Source organism: Bison bison, unplaced genomic scaffold (assembly GCF_000754665.1).
Source record: "Bison bison bison isolate TAMUID 2011002044 unplaced genomic scaffold, Bison_UMD1.0 scf7180017864244, whole genome shotgun sequence".
NCBI lineage: Eukaryota > Metazoa > Chordata > Mammalia > Artiodactyla > Bovidae > Bison > Bison bison.
The window spans coordinates 3297219-3319504 of record NW_011494816.1 but is presented as its reverse complement, the minus strand read 5'-3'; the positions used below and the strand labels follow the sequence as shown (position 1 = coordinate 3319504).

The following is a 22286-nucleotide window of genomic DNA, read 5'->3' as shown; positions in this document are numbered from 1 at the left end:
GTATATGTATAACTCAATCACCTTGCTATATACCTGAAACTGATAAACATTTTTAATCAACTATGTTCCAATATGAACTCAAATTTTTTTTAAAAAAAAGAAGAGATATCTGAAGATACAAGCAGATTTATAGATATGGTAGCAGAAAGTTGAAGAATATCTATTTAATACCATCTCTGCCTCAAAAGGAAAACATCCAAGTGTGAGAAAGGCAGAGAAGAAAGATAGGACAAAACAAATTGGGCACTGAATTTTTAGTAAAATAAATAAAACTTGGAATAGTCCCTATTGAATGGGAGACAGAGGTAACTAAAGAAATGTAGTAAGAACGTCAGAGAGTATTGAAAGTCCAGTTGAGGCTGGTGAACATTAATTTATAGTTTTGCTATAAACTGCTTAGCTTTAAGACTTTTTTCCATCGGTGCTTAGTCCAAAGCATAAAGAGATGGTGGATGGCTGAGTTCATGTAAAGCTGAACACACAACAATGCGAAAGAAGGACAATGGTACAAAGGAATATGAAGTATATGCCACAGGGAGACCAAGGAACGTGAGTTAAATGGAGAGGAAAAATGAAAACAGGAGATAACTGACAGACTGGGAGAAAAGGGATTAATATGTCAGAGAACCTAATGAATAGAAGAATAGTTGAAAAGGGAATATTTCAGTGAGCAAGAAAGTACAGAAAATATACTTGGTCGTCATTTTCACTAGAATCTAAGGGGATGAAACACATCTATTCTATATGCTGTTATAATCCTGCTGCTGCTGCTAAGTCACTTCAGTCGTGTCCGACTCTGTGTGACCCCACAGACGGCAGCCCACCAGGCTCTGCTGTCCCTGGGATTCTCCAGGCAAGAACACTGGAGTGGGTTGCCATTTCCTTCTCCAATGCATGAAAGTGAAAAGTGAAAGTGAAGTCGCTCAGTCGTGTCCGACTCTTTAGCGAATCCATGGACTGCAGCCTACCAGGCTCCTCTGTCCATGGGATTCTCCAGGCAAGAGTACTGGGGTGGGGTGCCATTGCCTTCTCCGTTATAATCCTAGTACATATCAAAGAAATAGGTACAAATCAGGAATTCAGTATGTGTTGAAAGAATGAACTTTACTATGGAAAATATTAAGCATGAAAAACTATATTAACAATGTTATTTTTCTATAATATCAGTTAGAACACTGATACCAACTTAAATGTCCATTTAAGGAGAAGAGTTAAACTGGTATACCCAAGCTCTAAAATACCATACATTGACTTTTAAAGTAGAATAAAGCAAATTAAAAGATGACTGGGAAGAATCATAGGCCCCCTCTGATAGGCTCTTATGCCAAATCACATTCAAGAGGATTCTATGTTAGTATTTCACTAAAAAGTCTGACTGCATGAAACTGCTAGGTTTCTAGAAAACACATGCATGCACACATACTAATAGAATTTCCATGATTTTCAAGTAAAATGCTTTATCAGTGCATCACCATATTTATTCTGATTTGACTGTGCTTTTCATTTATTGTTATTTTAATATATTAGTAAAATTATCACTATATTTTCCTTTTGTTATATATTTTGCTTCTGCATGACTTTTGCGCCATTTCAAATTTTACTGTTATTTTATTTTGATTACAATTATTATCACCCCCACTGCCTATGAATCGGAGAAGGCAATGGCACCCCACTCCAAATCCCATGGATGGAGGAGCCTGGTGGGCTGCAGTCCATGGAGTCGCTGAGAGTTGGACACGACTGAGCGACTTTACTTTCACTTTTCACTTTCTTGCACTAGAGAAGGAAATGGCAACCCACTCCAGTGTTCTTGCCTGGAGAATCCCAGGGATGGGGGAGCCTGGTGGGCTGCCGTCTATGGGGTTGCACAGAGTCGGACACAACTGAAGTGACTTAGCAGCAGCAGCCTATGAATCAGGACTATCAAAACTGCTTCAAAGGAAAAAAGCTCTAGACTTTTTCTGCTTTTCTCACCCCAACAAGCAAGAGTGATGAAACTGAACAAGATCAAAGATATTTATTATGCAATAACAGAGACATTGTTTCTCTTTTAAGATTTCTTCCTTCTTTCTCTGTGAGACTGTGATATCCACCCATTAGAAAGCAACCTAAACCAGATAAGACCAAAAGGAATGGGGGACACTACACCCCCCAGTTCAGGGGGTGAAGTGGAACTCTTAGTTCCATACCATTAGTTCAGCTTACCAAGGGCTGTATCACAATTAAAGCAGAAGCCTCAGCAAATAATAAAGTTTTATCAATATTTTGGGCTTCCCTGGTGGCTCAGACAATAAAGAATCTGTTTACAGTGCAGGGGACCCAGGTTTGATCCCTGGGTTGGGAAGAGCTCCTAGAAGAAGAGAATGACTACGCACTATAGTATTCTTGCCTGGGAAATCCAATGGACAGAGGAGCCTGGTGGGCTACATACAGTCCATAGGTTGCAAGGAGTCAGACATGACTGAGCAACTAACCCTTTCACTTTCACATTGATACTTTGGTACTGACTTCTCTGTTTGTATTTTCACCAAGATTTCTAGCGATAGAAGAGAGGCAGTAGGGAGCACCTCAGATTCACAATTAAAGGATCCTGAGTCCTATCAACTCTCACTTGTTTAACAAATGCTTATTTGATGCATCCTATGTGCCAGAAATTATGACAAGCACTGGCAATATGATGGTAAACCTCACAGACATGGCCTCTGTCCTCATGGAGCTAAACAGTCTAGTGGGAGAGACAGAATTTAACGAATAGATTAAAAAAACAGATAAAATATAGCCAACAGATATTTCACTATAGACTATGGTAAGTGCAATAAGAAAAGACAGAGGGAGTTATAACCATCTTTTCCCCTATTCCTAACACCAACTTGTAACAGGATTAGGTTTCTTATACTACAAAAAAAAAAGTTCTACAGGAAAACAGAAAAGACTCAGAATTCGAATTATGTAAACTTACAGCTTCTCTGCCAATGAGTGGATAAAAAGGGGTACCAAAAAGTTTCCTTCCATTGATAAATGCTTTCATGATGAAATTGGTCACTATTGAAAAAAGAAGAAAAACAATGAAGATCCAGACCTTAAGGTGTAAGAGCTTTAAAAGCAGGGTATTTCTATATTTAAAACTTACTTTTTCTAGAAACTCCAGCACCAAGGTTATGATTCAAATCAAAAGGATCTAGAAAAGAAATATTTTATTCTTTAATTAAGAAGCTCACTGTAACATAAATATACTTAGTAACCATAACTAGAGTCTAATACTAAGTAACACAGACCAAAGTCAGAAATTATTATTTTTTTTTTTAGAAATTATTTTTTTATAATTACAGATTAAAGGATGGAAACTGGAGGATAAAAAAAGGATAAAAAAAAAAAAACACAAGGAAATATCTTCCAAATTCTAATGTGTTTCAGTTTCCCTCTCAATTTCATTAGCCAAATAAAATTCTAGCTTTTCAAAGGAAATTTGCTGTATGACTCAGAGAACTCAAATTCAGATTCCATAACAACCTAGCGGGGTGGGAAGAGTGAGAGGTGGGAGGAAGGTTCAAGAGGGAGTGGACATATGTATACTTACGGCTAATTCATGTTGATGTATGGCAGAAACCAAAGCAATATTATAAAGCAATTATTGTTCAATTAAAAATATATTTTAAAAATTCTGCTTTTGTCTTGTTTTGCTTTGTTTTGTTCCTAATTAATATCAGATGAATGATTACCTTCAATGGCAATACATTTTGATGTCCACTGCTTCTCAAAAGTTGTCAACAGTTTTTTCTGCCGAATGCTAATTACATATTCTTTGAAATCAAATTCTTCAGTATAGAAGCGAAGCAGTCCCAACCAAAGCTCTCCTAATGTTTCTGTGTTCTTTCCAAGTGAAGGTAAACGTTTTTTCTAAGGTGAGAAGAAAAAAAGGAGAGTGACATATCTATCTATACTTATCCAAAATATAGATCCCAAATCCAAGTAAAATTATTAAATTATGCAAATCCTAACATGTATCAGTGAACATTCCACAACATAAAAACTATGAAGAAATTACCAGTTCTTCTGTTTTATCAAAGAAAAAAGCATTCCATCCATCAACCATTCTCTGTGGAATCTGTTTTCCATCAAAGATCTGCATTAAGAAAATCAATTTTATTATTAGATTTCAAGTCATCCAACTCAAAGCCTAAATACCTTCACATCATTTTAGAATTTACATATAATAGACATATTGAAATATTTATTCCAAAAGGAACATGTCAAGATGGCATAATTTTATGTCAAGTTATTAATGAAAATGAATAAAATGTATCTGAAAGACCAAAGCTGGGAAAAGGTATCTTGAGAGCACCAGACTGTCCAAATGATACATTTGATGTTATCTATTTGGTCTATCAAAACACATCCAGCCCAAGTTTAATTAAGTAAAACTAAAAAAATAAATGAAAATGGCATTTTCATCAAAGGATCACAGATGCAGAAATCCATAAGAGATAATACTCACTGACTGTAAATCTTAAGGAAATCAAAGAAGCTGTTGTGGGGAACAGCTCTAGTACCTTTAATCAATTATGTGTATCAGATGAGGCTGAAAAGGGCCTGGACACTGATTCTCTTTTAAATAGAATATTAGATAGCTTTTCTTGACATTTTGATAAATATTGTGAAATCTTCATGATTAATTATGAATAGTAATTCCCTGTCCTAAGGAAAGGGGGGAAGATAATGCTATTCTACTAGAAGAATTTCATAAGATGATTGTACAGGTACAACTGACCTCTATAAGGAATTTTGAGACTTATTTCTTATAGGAGCTTTAAGAAAGAGATGCAATAAAGTAAAAAGCTGGGATAAGTGCAGAGTCAGCAGACCTCATTTCTAGTCTTAGTCCTGCCAACTAATAATTCTGGACAAGACAATTATCCTTCGAAATCCTCAGTTTTCCCAATGGAAAAAAAAAAAAGAGAGATTAGATTAATTAGGTCAGTTGTTTTCAAATTTTATGTTTCTTTCAAACTGTTAGAACCCCTTCCTAAAATGGATTCTTCTTGGAAGTTCAACAGTAAAACAGAGGTACTCTGATAAAAGCCTGAGTGGAGAAAATTACAGCCTATCTTTTCCTTCCTCCACTCCTCACACACATTTTAAAGAGCTCTCAGAGCTTGTCAGGGCTTCCCTGGTGGCTCAAAGAATCCTCCTGCAATGCAAAAGACCTGGGTTAGATTCCTGGGTTGGGAAGATTCCCTGGAGGAGGGCATGGCAACCCACTCCAGTATTCTTGCCTGGAGAATGCCCATGGACAGAGGAGCCTGGTGAGCTATTGTTCATGGGGTCGCAAAGAGTTGGGCATGACTGAGCAGTCTGACTAAGCACAGAACTTATCAAAATAGACTTTAAAACCATTAGCTAAGGTGCTCCCCATGGCTCCTTCCATTTTAAATGAGACAGTTAATTATAAAATTAACTGCATGTCTGTCCCTCTAGTTTCACTCTTAGGTTTAAGTTCCTTGTGGGCAAGGACTATAACTGACATCTAGAGCCAAAACTCCTACCACATCAAAGCCTGCCATATAGAGAATACTTAATACATGTCTGTTGAATGAATATATTTACTCTGTAAGCATGTTTACATAAAGATCAGGTTTCCAGGGACCTAAACTAATACCTGGCCTTTTACTATTTACATATAATTTAAACAAACACAGTTACCAAGAATCATCTAGCATAAATTGCAACATTCCATAAATCAAAAAAGAGAAAGTCCAGCAATTACAGGTATTAATATCTAAAATAAGAGACATGGGATCCTACACTCAAGGAAGAAAAAAAAGGTTTTAAAGGGGCAAAAGTATAACATCTTGCCTTCGTAGATTAAGGTGCTATTATACAAGCTGCCTCTTTAGACTTTGATTATTTCAATAGATTCCTACTTTTGAGAAATAACCAACATCCAAACCCAATCATGTTGGCTAATAACACAGTAAACTGAACCTGAGGGCTCTGGAGAGCCTTTAATCACTGATTTGCCACCTGTTTTAATGACCTATCATGTTTCATAGAGCCTAACTTTTCACTGTTTCAGCCCTTGGAAGTACTAATATTGTCCTCTCTTTCTCTTAAACACACACACACACATACAAAACATATCTACGTTCTCTTTCTTGTCTTAAAAATTTATCATTGATTTGGCTACATCGGGTCTTAGTTGTGGCCTGTGGGATCTTTAGTTTTGGCATGCAGACACCTAGTTACAGCATAGGATCTAGTTCCCCTCCCAGGGATAGAACCTGGGCCCCCTGCATTGGGAGCGTGGAGTCTTTTCCACTGGATCACCAAAGAAGGCCCCACCTTCTTTGTTTCTTTTTCTTTCTCTCAATGCCAATCATTCTCTACTCAAGCACTCAAGTCTTCCCTCTAAAACCTCACCAAACAAGTCTTTCTTATTTTGTATTATGATATTTTAGTATCTACTGGAATATTTAAACTGTAATTTTTTAGTTGTGGTAAAATATATATAAAGCTTATCATCTTCAAGCATTTTTAAGAGTACAGTTCAGTGGCATTAATCACATTCACATCACTGTGCTACCATCACCATTATCCATTCACAGAATTTTTCTCATCTTACACAAATGAAACTCTGAACCTATTAAACAATAGTTTCCCATGCCTCTCTCTCTCCAGCCCTGGCAACCATCATTCTACTTTCTGTCTCCATGTATCTGACTACGCTAGGTACCTCCTATAAATGGAATCATATAGTATTTGTCCTTTTGTGACTGGTTCATTTCACTTAGCATAATGTCCTCAAGGTTCATCCATTCAATTTCAATTTTTAAGCTGATAGAAGCTAAGAAAACATAGTTCATAATATCAATTGTGACTAACACTCCCTAATCTTCTCTTGGTATTAATTTTTATGTGAAAATTTACTTTTACTTACAATGATTGCTAGAATACAGCAAAATCATCTTGCTTAGAAAAGTTCCTTTGACCTAAAGAATTCTGTATTGTTGATCATGAATAACACTCAGCAAAGCCTTACTTATTATACCCAGTCACTTAAAGTCTAAGTTCAGTTACAAATGGAGTCAAAGATCATCAGCTTCATTAAACATATCCTTACCCTTAAAAGTTGATCGATGCCAATGATCAATACTTAAATGATGCCAGAGCAATGGACAATGGGGTCCCATATGACAAGCAAAAAAGGCCAGAAGCAAAAATCCATTTATCATCAGTTCATATGTATCACAAAGCCCCCCACAATCAGAGCTCATTATGATGGAAAACATTCCATGGACTGTCTCTCATTTCATCAATCACTGTCTGTTAAGCAGATAATGGAACAGTTCTTGAAGTTGGCTACAGCAATCCTACCTACAATTTTCCAATAATAATATTAATAAAGCTGCTAATGATAATAATAAAAGTAATAATAAAAGCAACCACCATTTATAAATTCCTACTTTAGCATCTACTGCATTCAAAACCATTTGATGTCTCTGTTCCTTATATCAACACTGAAATAATACTACTATTATTACATTTTTACAAAAGATAAAATTAAGACTAGTGGTAGTCAGGCAGCTTATTGAAGGCCACATGTTAAAATCAGGATTCAGATCAATTAACTCTGACTCCAAAACCATGGTCTGCCCATTATATCATCGTCTTTCCATTATATCACGCTGCCTCAATAACTCTTCATCCATGGGTAACATAATGAGAGAACAGAGACAAACCACAATGAAAACAAACTTTGCGTTCCATTTGGGTTAATCACAGTATTCTATCAAAGGCATAGCAAAGTATAGCAAATGGCTGCTATAATATTATTGGGGCAATTATGCATAAGATCTCCAAATTTAAAGCCTTAACAAGAATTAGACTAATATAGAGAATAACCTTGGCTTTGGCAGGCTTAACTAATTCATGCAAAATTTTAAATATTCTATAGTGAACAAACTTGGTAAAAAATAAACATCACTCAACACAGATTCAAGCAACTTAAACTTTTCTGTTAGAAAAGGATATTTAAATTTTTTCTCTCCCACTATTTGTTTAAAAGAGGGAAGGAAATGCTGTTAAAACCACATGGCATTCATTAGAACTTTAAAAAACTTACTAAGGCCATCTGGCACACAATATGGCTTATTATTTTACAATATACATCTTTGCTATGATGACCAAAGTTAACGTGAAATCAGAATATGTGATTTTCCAAATAATTCTGATGGTTACTGCCTACCTCAAAATAACCACCTTTCTAAGAAATTAGACTTTGATCCACCCCAAGGCTTGCTCATTCACTTTGTGCCAAGAAAAAGGAGGAACAGATGATGATTAAGAATTCTTTTGGTTCTATTTTAGAGAGTATAAATGGGCTATAACAAGCCTCTATGAGTCACCAAATCTGAGTAAATATAATATGTTTCTTTTGATGTATATTCTTATGCTTAATACAACTGACATGACCTTACAGAGATAAGAAAGAATTTCCTTGAATTTTTTCCTCAATCAAAATTCACAAAGTTGACCAAAACATATACAGAATAAATCAAACTTCAGGCTTCCCTTCTCAAGAATCTGCCTGCAATGCAGGAAGGAAGACCCGGGTTGGATCCCTGAGATGGGAGGATCCCCTGGAGAAGGAAATGGCAACTCACTCCAGTATTCTTGCCTGGAGAATTCCATGGACAGATCACGGAGTTGCAAAGAGTTGGACATGACTGAGTGACTAACACTTTTAACTTTCAACAAAATCAAGCTTCGTTGCCAAGCACAAGGAGGGAGAATACTCTGGAAAGAAGAAACTATGTATTTTCATCTGAGAGACTGTTTAAGTTTTTGAATGGTTACAAATTTCATAATCATTGGCAGCATTCTAAGGCTGTAAAATACAAAAACGCTGCAAAAGGTATTCAATAGTTCTATTCCTCTAATGTTCTTTCAGTAGTCTATATTCTCCCATAATAAACTCTCCCAAAGGTTCATTGTTTGATTATACCATTAATGGAAGAAGAAAACTTAGGCCATTCATGATAGAAAAATCCCTCATGATCTCATGAACTGAGCAAGGTCTACTATATTTAGATCTATTGCTGTCACAAGAAATGACTTTATAATTTTCTTAAACACTTACCTCTTGTAGAACTGGGATAACAGGTGGTTTTCTCTGCTGCAGAAAGTACAGCACCATAAGGATATAAGCATATGAAGATAAACTTCCCCTAGAAGCATCCCCAATGTCACATCGCTAAAAAAACATAATGATTGAAAATAAAACTTCAGAATCTTATTCCATGCACAAGTATTGGCTACCTTAAAACACCATTTTTAAACTCATCAAACTGTCAAATACCCAAAAGTTCAAAAATAAACTGTTACAGAGGGTATGCGTAAATAGGCACTCTTACACATTACAGATAAAAGTATACATCAGTGTAAATTTTATGAAGAATAATTTGACAATATCAAAATTACAAAAGCACATCTCCTTTAATATATCAATTCTAAGAATTTATCCTGTAAATATGCCAAAAACACATGAAATGACTAAGATTTTTATTGTAGCACTATTTTAATAGCAAAATATGGGATCTTTCTTAAAAGCTCATCAGTAAAATACAGGTTTAAAAAACTGATGAGTATCCACACAACAGAATAGTATGTAACCATTAAAAAAAAAAAAAGTAAACCCTTAGTATACTAATAGGAAATAATTTCCAATATCTACTGCTCAGTTAAAAAAGCAAAATACAAAACAATGTTCTCAGTATATTATATCCATAATAAAAAAAGAGGTAGGAAATGTATATATTTGCTTGTACTGGAATAATATATTTATAGAAGGATACAGAGGAATGTTTAACACTGTTTGCCTCTAACAAGAGGCAATGGTTGGTTAAGAGACAGATGGGGAAGGGAGATTTTCTGACATAAAGGGAGGGAGAAGAACGATTTCTTTAACATGAACCACGTGATTTCATTACCAAAACTCCACTAGAGCGAGGATCTGTCATGTTGGAGTTATTTGGTGAAATGAATATAGAAGACTAGCTGTACTGAATATGATCTGTAGTATGTCGCTGGATGCCCTTCTTTTCTAAGATGACTTACTATCCATAAAGACACGTATAGAAATATTTAAACAAGTATGTCTCCCTTTTGGAAGAATGGGCTTTATGAAATGAAAACATAACTGAGTCACTCCCCTACTAAAACCCTTCCACCAACACATTCACAAAATTACCTATTTACTGAGCAGCTACCCATAAAGCAGACACTACATTGAAATAAAGATACAGAGGCCTCAATCCTCATGGAGTTCATACATGGAGTAGAACAATCAAGAAAACATTATTGAGTATTTTAAGTGTGATAATAGAGGAAACATTAGGTTTTATTGGTATTGCTTTGTTTTCTTGGCCAGAAAAATTTACCACTAAATCGAAATGAGTTTGAGCCAGCTCTGGGAGCTGGTAATGAACAGGGAAGCCTGGCGTGCTGCAGTCCATGCGGTTGCAAAGAGTCGGACACGACTGAGTGACTGAACTGAACTAAAATCCAAATACCAGATCTCCTAATCCAGAGCTTTTTAACTTCGCATGCCAACTCTCATGCTTGGGGCTGAAAATCATCACTGAGAAATTATACTATGAGAAATTTACTAGAACGTTACCCTTGAGAATACAGCAAACCCAGGAAAAACGAAGAATCAACCTAGTCTAACAGGTATACTTTTAAACCCATTAATATTGACAGTCTCTTCTTAAAAGCTCAGGTAAACAAAACTGAGAAAACATTTTTCACAAGTCTGACATCAATATGTTTTACCTTAATATCATAAGTATTATAACAAAGTGGATCACAAATACCTTAGCAAATACTTTCATTGTATATCCCAAGTACTGTACTCTAGGATCAATAGCTGCATATGTAGCTAGCATTCTTGTGTTATGCTGAGCCTGAAAAACAAAATACATATTTGAAAGCACTTCAAATTTACTAAAATTAAACTTACAGATCAGATAAAAAGGTAAAATGAACATCCAAACAGATGTTAAACTTAAAATACCTGTATGGGAGTCAAGCAAAAACTAATTTTCAATCTGCAGAAAATGTTAAAATGATCAATAAAATTTTTTCCCTTATACTGCTCACATTCATAAGTTTTAAACATAGAGGTATAGTCAGTGATCTGCAAACTTTTAAAATGATGACTGTAAACATACCTGGGTCTTTACAAACAGTGAAACTTACCAATGTATTATATAAACTGATATCGCCTTCTAAACCACTTCGCCTGTGTTCAAATTTTACTATAGGCACTTTGGCAGTAGTTATAGGCAAAATGTTTCTTAAACCTGATTAAAAAAAACAAAACTTTACTAGGTTAAACAATTTTCATAAAACTGAAAAAAATTCTTTTTGTTTTAAAGTTCATACCTGGATGTCTCTTAAGAATTTTTGCCAAATTTTCAATTATTTCCTTACAATTTAATTTCTAAAAAACAAAAATAAATAATTAAATTAATAAATAAATAAGTCTGTCTGACTTAACTTGGCCTTGTACAAATTCTATTTTAATCTAGACATTTAATACTAGCATATAAAATCTCCAGCCAGAAGATCTACATAACCTCAGTGGTCAAAGAACATGGGTCCATAGACCTGCAGTATCACCAACAAATGGAAACTTGATAGAAATGCAGAATCTAAACCCCTACTGCCATCTACTAAATCATAATCTGCATAGTAACAATATGCCCAGGTAATTCAAATCTGCATTAAAGTTTGAGAATCACAAAAACAGGGAAATAATGTTTTAAAATACACCGATAAACAACCAGAGATGGGTTTGGTGAAGACAAAACAGTATAGTGATTAAGAACATAGGCTCTAAATTTAGACAAACTTGGATTCAAATCTTGAACCTAAGTACTGACTAGCTTGAACCAAAGTACTGACTTTGACTAGATCCTTAACCTCTCTTGAGTGTCATACTACTATTTTATAAAATCAAGATAAACATAAACTCATACTCTGTAAAGTATCTGGAAGATTACATGAGACACCTAGGTAAATCATTCAGCAGCATACTTCATACACAGTTGCACTTTAAGTCTGTCATTTATTATTATATGTTGATGAGGAGAAGAAAAATCATCCTACCATTACCAACACCTCCTTCTTCCAAAAAAACCTCCCACCTCTGCCAATTTAAATGTGTTGGTTATTTAAAAACTAGACAGCAAAGCTGATACGGTAACAATAATCATAATATAAGGAACAGGAAGATAATGGCATAAACTAACTGGACTAAGCTCAATGGCTATACCTACTACTAAAATCACTTTTTCATATCCCCAAAATGTTCCTTTTTAGCTACAAGAGAAGAGCAGCCACTGCAGCTTAACCTGAGGATTTCAAGGGAATCCTTAGAATTAATCCATAATAAAAGATGTTATTTTTATTATACAAAAATACGATTTATACTAAATTAAAAAGTTTCAATTATGGCTCATCTGAAAAAAAATTTAGTATTTTTCATTGTTTCAACTTTCCAGTGTGAATGGCACAGACACTATACAATATATAAACCCTTAGTGATTAGAGGTCTAATTATTAAATTTTACATAGAAGAAATCTAAACTCTAACCTCCTCCCTGGGTAAAAACTATTTCCTATTCCCTCAATTCCTGCCCTTCAGAATGGAAGAGGGAATTCTGTCCTTCAGAATGCCATCTTCCCAAGTAGATGGCATTGAGTAGAAGTTAGTTAAGGAGAACTAAAAAATTTACAACTCTTCAGTTTCTTTATAGAACAAAAAGATATTAACACCAGAAGCAATTTCTTGAGACAAGAAATAAGCATCTACCAGGCATCAGTGCCATCTTTTCTTTGGTTCTAACAATGAAAAGAAATTTTTTTTAAAAAAGCTATTTCACAGATACACTATTCTGCTGAATTCTTTTATAATACAACAGAGGGTATACTGACACCACTAAAGATGCCAGAAGCTTGGCCTCACCCCAATCTTGCAAGCAGTCCCTGAATTGGAAACATAAATCCCAATAGCTATGCTGGTAAAGAAACAAGCAACTACAGGGATACCCTCCTTTTCTAGTTGTTGCTAGGAAGGCTTGGGACACTTCTTTCTTGTCCATTCACTCTCTTTCTTTATGGAGCTTGGACAATCTTATTCCCACTGTTGAGGCCTGGCACACAAAGAAGGAAAACATAAGTACCCACTCCCACTGCTGAGACTGCTCTGGGGGGAAGGTTTGCTCCTGGCATCTCATGGTGTAACTCAGAAAGCTTTCAATCTCAGAAAGTAGTGGTTAGGTTCTACAGTACTATTAGTACTATATTTCAACTACATTATGGGTTAAATAAATTACAGAGAAGCAGTGGGATACAACGGAAAGAGCGTGAACTCTGGAGACAGACAGACCTGGGTATGAATCCCGGCTCCAACATTTACTAGCTGTGTGAACTTGAGCAAGTCAGTTTATCTCTCAAAGCCTCAGTTTCCTCATCTGTAAAATGGGGGAAATTATCTACCTCGAAGGTGGTTGTAAGAGTGAAATGAGAAATGTATGTAAAAGTGTATACTGGGGACTCAAATGTTAGTTCCCCTTCCCACCCCAAAATGAGTTTCTAAAAGCTATCTTAGAATGCATCATTTATAACAATTCTTCTACAGAAAAAAATGTGCTTTGAGTGCCCCCAAATCATAATTAACTTGCAGAACACAATCCATTTATAAATTAAATGTCCACCTTTATCTTCTATCTTTAGTGATACAGAGACATCACCTAACAGAAGAGATATGAAAAGATGGTATAAGTGAGATCAATGTTCCCTACCCAAACTAAAGCAACAGTTTCTCACTGGCTCTAAAGAAAAAAATTCCAACTCTATGGCATATTTTTTTCAAAAATTCATTGAAAAGCACTTGTAACTATTGATGACATGGGTTTCACATCATAAAATCACTGAACAGTATATTTACTCAAATACTTGAATGTCTTTTAAAACAATAATGCTAATGTTTTTACATTTCAAACACTGCTACTGCTAATATATTTATCCAAAGAATGACTTCACACATTTTTATCAATTCTACATACAAAATTAAAAACAGATTCATCATTGGAAGAAAATATACTTCCACATCCCTTTCCAAACACTAAATAACTCTTACCTCTGCATTTTCGTGGCCTTCAAGTGTCATACAAATATCCAGATCACTATCACGAAATCCAAATCCATTCTTAGAAGAGCCAAATAAGCACAATCTTGCCTTTTCTAAGTAAAGAAAAACAAAAGTCAAAAGTTGTATAATTACCAGGAAAGACAAATCTTCTATGAACTACTAATGGCCTACCACAGGATGATCTTACCCAATTCCACAGCTTAAATTACCTACCACTGGCAAATGTACCGAAAAATTCCAAAACACTCACCTAAAGCCCAAATGTTCTAACCAAAATCCTACACCTGTATATCAAACTGTTTTTTCCATTTTTCCACAGACATCATAAATTCAACAAGTGCATACTAAACTAGCAACTTCACCTCAAATCTACTATTATCCCTATAATCCCTGTTTCTCAGCAAAGAGGATCATCGTCTACTCAGCTGTCTACACCAGAAATAAACAAGTGGTTCTTAACACCTCTCGACTTCCACATTCATACTCTTACCAAGTCCTTTAGCTTCTTCCAACATAACTATCTCATAAACTCATCTACTTTTATTCATTTTCACCATCAATACCAATAGTTAAAATCAACATTTAGAGATTTATTTCTTGGAAATAAACTGGGTTTTTTTAGGGCACAATTCAAATAATTTTACAAATATCACCTCAGTATATAGAATTAATCCTCCTCTAAAAGTGAGGGATTAATCCATTTGATATAAATTATAATAGGGTTATTCCTTCATGCTTTGTTGTTGTTCAGTTGCCCAGCTGTGTACAATTCTTTGCAACCCCGTGGACTGCAGCACACCAGGTCTCCCTGTCCCTCATCATCTCCCAGAGTTTGCCCAAGTTCATGTTCATTGCATCAGTGATGCCATCCAGCCATCTCATCCTCTGACAACCTCTTCTCCTTCTGCCCTCAATCTTTCCCAGCACCACGGACTTTTCCAATGAGTCGGCTGTTTGCATCAGATGACCAAAATACCTGAACTTCAATTTCAGCATCAGTCCTTCCAGTAAATATTTAAGGTTGATGTCCCTTAAGAATGACTGGTTCAATCTCCTTGCTGTCCAAAGGACTTTCACGAGTCTTCTCCAGCACCATAGTTCAAAGGCATCAATTCTTTGGTGTTCTGCCTTCTTTACAGTCCAGCTCTCATAACTGTACCCAAACACTGGGACAACCGTAGCCTTTATTATATGGACCTTTGTTGTCAGAGTAATGGCTCTGCTTTTCAACACACTGTCTAGGTTTGTCATCACTTTCCTGCCAAAAAGCAATTGCCTTCTGATTTCATGGCTACAGTCAACCATCTGCAATGACTTTAGAGCCCATGAAGAGGAAATCTGTCACTACTTCCACCTTTTCCCCTTCTATTTGCCATGCCGTAGTGGGGCCAGATGCCACGATCTTAGTTTTTTTTAATATTTAGTTTTAAGCCGGCTCTTTCACTCTCTTCCTTTACCCTCATCAAGAGGCTCTTTAGTTCCTCTTCACTTTCTGCCATTAGAGTGGTATCATCTGCATATCTGAGGTTGTTGATGTTTCTCCCACCTATCTTGATTCCAGCTTGTAGCTCATCCAGCCTGGCATTTCTCATGATGTGCTCAGCATATAGGTTAAACAAACAGGGTGACAGCAAACAGTCCTTCATACTCCTTTCTCAATCTTGAACCAATCAGTTGTTCCATACAGGGTTCTAACTGTTGCTTCTTGACCTGCATACAGGTTTCTCAGGTGACAGGTAAGATGGTCTGGTATTCCTGTCTCTCAAAGAGCTTTCCACAGTTTGTCATGATCCACACAGTCAAAGGCTTTAGTGTAGTCAATGAAACAGAGATAGATGTTTTTCTGAAATTCCCTTGCTTTCTCTATAATCCAGCAAATGTTGGCAATTTGATCTCTAGTTGCTCTTCCTTTTCTAAACCCAGCCTAGACATCTGGAAGTTCTTGGTTCACATAATGCTGAAGCCTAGCATGCAAGATTTTAAGCATGAGCATACTAGCGTGGGAGATGAGTGCCAACTGTCTGATGGTTAGCACATTTTTGGTACTACTCTTCTTGGGAGCTGGGATGAAGACTGACCTTTTCCAGTCCTGTGGCCACTGCTTGGCCTTCCAGATTTGCTGACATAATAAATGCAAAACCTTGATGGCATCATCCTTTAAAGATTTGACTAGTTCTGCCAGAATTTCATTGCATCCACTAGTTTTATTAACAGCAGTGCTTCTTAAGCCCCACCTGACTTTGCACTCCAGAATGTCTCATTCTGGGTGACTAACCACACCATCATAGAAATTCAATTCATTGAGATCTTTTTTACACAGCTCCTCAGTGTATTCTTTCCATGTCTTCTTGATCTCTTCAGCTACCAAAGGTCACTACCATTTTTATCTTTCACTGTGCGCATCTTTGGGCAGAATGTTCCCTTGACCTTTCCAATTTTCCTAAAGAGATCTTTAGTCTTTCCCCTTTTGTTGTTTTCTTCTATTATTAAGCACTGTTGATTGAAGAAGGCCTTCTTGTGTCTTCCAGCTATTTTTTGGAACTCTGCGTTTAATTGGATGTAACTTTCACTCTCTCCTTTGCTTTTCACTTCTCTTCATTCTTTGCAAAGCTTCCTCAGATAAAACCACTTTGGCTTCTTGCTTTTCTTTTTCTTTGGCATGGTTTTGTTCACTACCTCCTATACAATGTTACGGACCTCTGTCCATAATTCTTGAGGTACACTGCTAACTAAATCTAATCCCTTGAATCTATTTGTTACCTCTGTGAATTCACACGGGATTTAAGTCATATCTGGCTGGCCTACTGTTTTTCCTGGTTTTCTTTAGTTTAAGCCTGAACTTTGCTATGAGAAGCTGATGATTTGAACCACAGTCAGCTCCAGGTCTTTTTTTTTTTTTTTGCTGACTGTATACAGATTCTCCATCTTCAGCTACAAAGAATGTAATCAATTTGATTTCAGTATTGACCATTTGGTGATGTCCATGTGTAAAGTCGTCTCTTGTGTTGTTGAAAAAGGGTATTTGCTATGACTAAATGCATTTTCTTGGCAGAATTCAGTTAACCTTTGCCCTGCTTCATTTTGTTCTCCAAGGCCAAACTTGCCTGTTACTCCAGATATATCTTGACTTTCTACTTTTGCATTTCAATCCCTGATGATGAATAGAACATATCTTTTTTAGGTGTTAGTTCTAGGAGGTCTTCTAGGTCTTCACAGAACTGATCAACTTCAGCTTCTTCAGCATCGGTGGTAGGGGCATAGACTTGGATTACTGTGATATTGAATGGCTTCCTTTAGAAAGAAATCAAGATTATTCTGTCATTTTTGAGGTTGCACCCAAGCACTATATTTTGGACTCTTTTGTTAATTATGGGGGCTACTCCATTTCTTCTATGAAATTCTTGCCCACAGGAGTAGATATAATGGTCATCTGAATTAAATTCACCCATTCCCATCCATTTTAGTTCACTGATTCCTAGGATGTTGACGTTTATTCTTACTATCTCCTTCATGCTCAGTGTCACTCAGTAACAGTTGCTACTTCAAACAAGTTGTGGCTTACCAGGATTGGATTATTCTCCCTATTAACTCTTATACCCTGCACATTTAGATAACAAATTCTGTATTTTCAAAACTTAATCCTCCTATTCAGTTCTGAGGCCCTACTTGAAATCAATGACAGCTGAGAGACATACAAGAACCTACATTCATCAGCAGATAAAAATGTACATGGGTTTAATATAATAGGAACTTAGATTTGGTCAATATACACTAGCAAAATATAATTAAAAACTAGAATCTTGTAGCACAAAAAAGATCACCTTGTAAAGATATAAGTTCATTCTGATTATATATCAACTCTTTATCCTCTTCTCAAATATATGACCATAGAACTCTTGATTCTTTACCCCATACCTAAACCCTGCTCTTGATACTTTTGTCATCTCAGTTAAACAGCACCATCCAAAAAGTGAATGAAAAACTTTGAAACTGTCCTTGACTCCTTTCTTTTTCTCACATCTAACACGTATCGCATCAACAAATCCTGCTGACTCTACATTCAAAATATATCTTCTATTTGTTTCTCATTGACTCTTTCAAATCACCATTATGTCTTTCATCTGAACTTATGCAACAGCTTTCTAAATGTTCTGTTTGCTTCTATCCTTATGGGCCTGTACTCTATTCTTTCAGATCAGGTCTTATCTGTTAAGACCCTCCAGAAGCTTCTCATGAGACATTCAAAATAAAATTTAAAGTCCTTCTTCTCAAAATCTATAAGACTCATTATCTAAACTCTAGGTTAACTTTCTGACCTCAATTTTCTAGACAATCTACTTCACACACTCCACTCAAGTCACACTGATTTTCAAACATGTCAAGCATAATTCAGTCATGATATATTTGCACTTAATACTCCTCCTTTCTAGAATGTTCTCTCCTTAAATATTCATAGTGACTTGCTCCTTCATATTATTCACGGCTTTGCTCAAATGTCACCTTACCAGAGATAACTACCATAATAACTCATCACTATCCTTTTAACCTCTGTATTTACCAGTATTTATTATTTCCTGATGTTGTTATTTACTTGTCAGTTGATTATCTGTCACCCCTCTTAATATAATAATATAAGCTTAATGAAAGCAAGCTTCACCTCTTTTATTAGCACTGTATCCCCAGCAACTTGAATAGTACCTAACACATAACATGCAATATACTTACAAACAAATGAATGAAGAAATAAACACTTTTATACAAATGAATGAAACTCAAACCAGGTGACTACAATAATGAAAGCAATCAATTTTGACATACAACATACCATCATATTCTTTTTGAATAAACTTTTCCAAGCCAATTAATATTTGTTCCCTGTTGTGTTGTTCAGAAAAAGGTGGTGACAATTCATCTAAGTTAAAAAAAAAAAAGGAAAAAGAAAAGAAAGGAAAATGAAATATGAAAATGTTTTCAATTTTTTACCCTAAAAACTTCATTTTTCTTCATAATTTGTTGAATTTTCTGACATTAAACACATAAATGTTACTGGGAAGGAAGGTGCAGAGAAAGTGCAGAAAAATAATTTTATAGATCTATGTATATTACACATGACCATTTCCGCTATGAAACAGCTGTAAGACACAGTTTCTTCTACAAATCATTTAATATTTTGTCATACAATCCACTCTCTCCCATATACATGCTGTTTTTTTCCCTTCTATTAAGACTATTCTCATACTTACACTAGATACCCAATTCAATTAAATCTAACAGTTCCCTCAAATGCCTCCTATTTTCAAATGCCTCCTATTTTCCTTATAAGCTGCTCTGACCAATCATAGCCTTCAATGACCTCTCCTTAACTGAATTTCCTTCGTTCTCCAAAACTTCATTCCTTCGTTCTTGTCAGTTTATACTTTCAGTTTTCCAGTTATTTCATTTATATTCATTTATTTTTCCAAATAAAACCACATACTCCTTAAGAATAGTCTTTTTTTCCTATTTCTTCCTCTAGACTCAAAGAGTTAATATGGTAAAGAATTAAACTAATATTCATCTTTTGAAAAACAAATGCAGCATCAATGGTTGCAAGCTGAATAGCTGAAATACAGGTGTTTTTTTTTTAAGAGTGGAGAAACTATTCTGTAGATACTCTAATGGTAATATATGACATGATGCACTTGTAAACACCCACGGAACTTTGCAGTACAAAGAAGGAGTCAACTTTATGGTACGCAAATTTTAAAAAATTATCTAAGAGGTCAGGGAATTCAGGATGGAATGTAGTCTATAGCAAAAGAATCCTGCTGTATTATAAATGTGTAAGAAAACTTCACTCAAGGGAGTAGGGGGAAACAGTGCTAATCTAAATAATTTCAAAATTAAGTAGAGTCTTTAAGACTGAAGGTTAAAGGAACTGCACATAAGCACTGTACTCTAATTGATAAAGTTGCTTCCCATTGGGGTAGACGATAACAGTTCTGATAATGCCATACATGTGTACCTAAATGGAGCAATTAAATAAATGGGTGGCACATGGTGGAAGTCAGGTTTCTCCCTGTTAAGAGTTGGAGATTTACAAATAAGCAGAAAAAGGAGGCTAGAAAGAGCCACACGGTAATGTATTAGAGTTGGAGACATCAGTACAACCTCATATTTAGCTTGATAAAGGTTAAGATGGTCACAGAGAAATATTTATAAATATGTGTACATACATGGGTTGGTATACATCCATTTAGAGCAATACGGTGCAAGAAAACTGCAATGACAGCAATGTTCTCTAACCAGACTGTCCAATGCAGTAGCCACTAGCCACATGCAGCAGCTAAAGGCAGGCCAGTACACATCAGTACTTGAAGTGCGCTAGTTTAACTGAGGAGCTGAATTCTTTATTTAATTTAAACAGCCACAAATAGCTGTGAAAAGAAGGGAAGCGAAAAGCAAAGGAGCAAAGGAAAGATATACCCATTTGAATGCAGAGCTCCAAAGAACAGCAAGGAGAGATAAGAAAGCCTTCCTCAGGGATCAATGCAAAGAAACAGAGGAAAACAATAGAATGGGAAAGACTATCGGAGAAGGCTATGGCACCCCACTCCAGTACTCTTGCCTGGAAAATCCCATGGATGGAGGAGCCTGGTAGGCTGCAGTCCATGGGGTTGCTAAAAGTCAGACACGACTGAGCGACTTCACTTTCACTTTTCACTTGCATGCATTGGAGAAGGAAATGGTAACCCACTCCAGTGTTCTTGCCTGGAGAATGCCAGGGACGGGGGAGCCTGGTGGGCTGCCATCTATGGGGTCGCACAGAGTTGGACACGACTGAAGCGACTTAGCAGCAGCAGCAGCAGCAGCAGAGATCTCTTCAAGAAAATTAGAGATACCAAGGGAACATTTCATGCAAAGATGGGCACAATAAAGGACAGAAATGGTAGGGACCTAACAGAAGCAGAAGATATTAAGAAGAGATGGCAAGAATACACAGAAGAACTGTACAAAAAAGACGTTCACGACCACGATAATCACGATGGTGTGATCACTCACCTAGAGCCAGACATCCTGAAATGTGATGTCAAGTGGGCCTTAGAAAGCATCACTATGAACAAAGCTAGTGGAGGTGATGAAATTCCAATTGAGCTATTTCAAATCTTGGAAGATGATGCTGTTAAAGTACTGCACTCCATATGCCAGCAAATTTGGAAAACTCAGCAGTGGCCACAGGACTGGAAAAGGGCAGTTTTCATTCCAATCCCAAAGAAAGGCAATGCCAAAGAATGCTCAAACTACTGCACAATTGCACTCATCTCACACTCTAGTAAAGTAATGCTGAAAATTCTCCAAGCCAGGCTTCAGCAATACGTGAACCATGAACTTCCAGATGATCAAGCTGGTTTTAGAAAAGGCAGAGGAACCAGAGATCAAATTGCCAACATCCGCTGGATCATCGAAAAAGCAAGGGTTCCAGAAAGACATCTATTTCTGCTTTATTGACTATGTCAAAGCCTTGACTGTGTGGATCACCACAAACTGTGGAAAATTCTCAAAGAGATGGGAATGTCAGACCACCTGATCTGCCTCTTGAGAAACGTGTATGCAGGTCAGGAAGCAACAGTTAGAACTGGACATGGAACAACAGACTGGTTCCAAATAGGAAAAGGAGTTCGTCAAGGCTGTATATTGTCACCCTGCTTATTTAACTTATATGCAGAGTACATCATGAGAAACACTGGGCTGGAGGAAACACAAGTCGGAATCAAGATGGTCGGGAGAATTATCAATAACCTCAGATATGCGGAGGACACCACCCTTATGGTAGAAAGTGAAGAACTAAAGAGCCTCTTGATGAAAGTCAAAGAGGAGAGTGAAAAAGTTAGCTTAAAGCTCAACATTCAGAAAACTAAGATCATGGCATCCGGTCCCATCACTTCATGGCAAGTAGATGGGGAAACAGTGGCTGATTTTATTTTTCTGGGCTCCAAAATCACTGCAGATGGTGATTGCAGCCATGAAATTAAAAGACGCTTACTCCTTGGAAAGAAAGTTATGACCAACCTAGATAGCATATTAAAAAAGC

General features: G+C 36.3%; 1 protein-coding gene across 8 annotated transcripts in view; it reads right to left on the bottom strand.

Moving 5' to 3' along the window:
• Positions 1-22286, bottom strand: part of ZCCHC11 (zinc finger, CCHC domain containing 11) — a 129591-nt gene that overhangs the window by 21359 nt on the left and 85946 nt on the right. For all 8 annotated transcript variants that reach the window (XM_010847176.1, XM_010847171.1, XM_010847178.1 and 5 more), the window contains exons 15-24: positions 19041-19127; positions 14204-14307; positions 11443-11500; positions 11257-11360; positions 10872-10961; positions 9137-9250; positions 4046-4123; positions 3720-3897; positions 3131-3178; positions 2960-3042 (exon numbers count right to left, since the gene is read on the bottom strand). In XM_010847176.1, coding sequence (XP_010845478.1) covers positions 2960-3042; positions 3131-3178; positions 3720-3897; positions 4046-4123; positions 9137-9250; positions 10872-10961; positions 11257-11360; positions 11443-11500; positions 14204-14307; positions 19041-19127 — 944 coding nt within the window. The remainder of the gene's footprint in view (positions 1-2959; positions 3043-3130; positions 3179-3719; positions 3898-4045; positions 4124-9136; positions 9251-10871; positions 10962-11256; positions 11361-11442; positions 11501-14203; positions 14308-19040; positions 19128-22286) is intronic.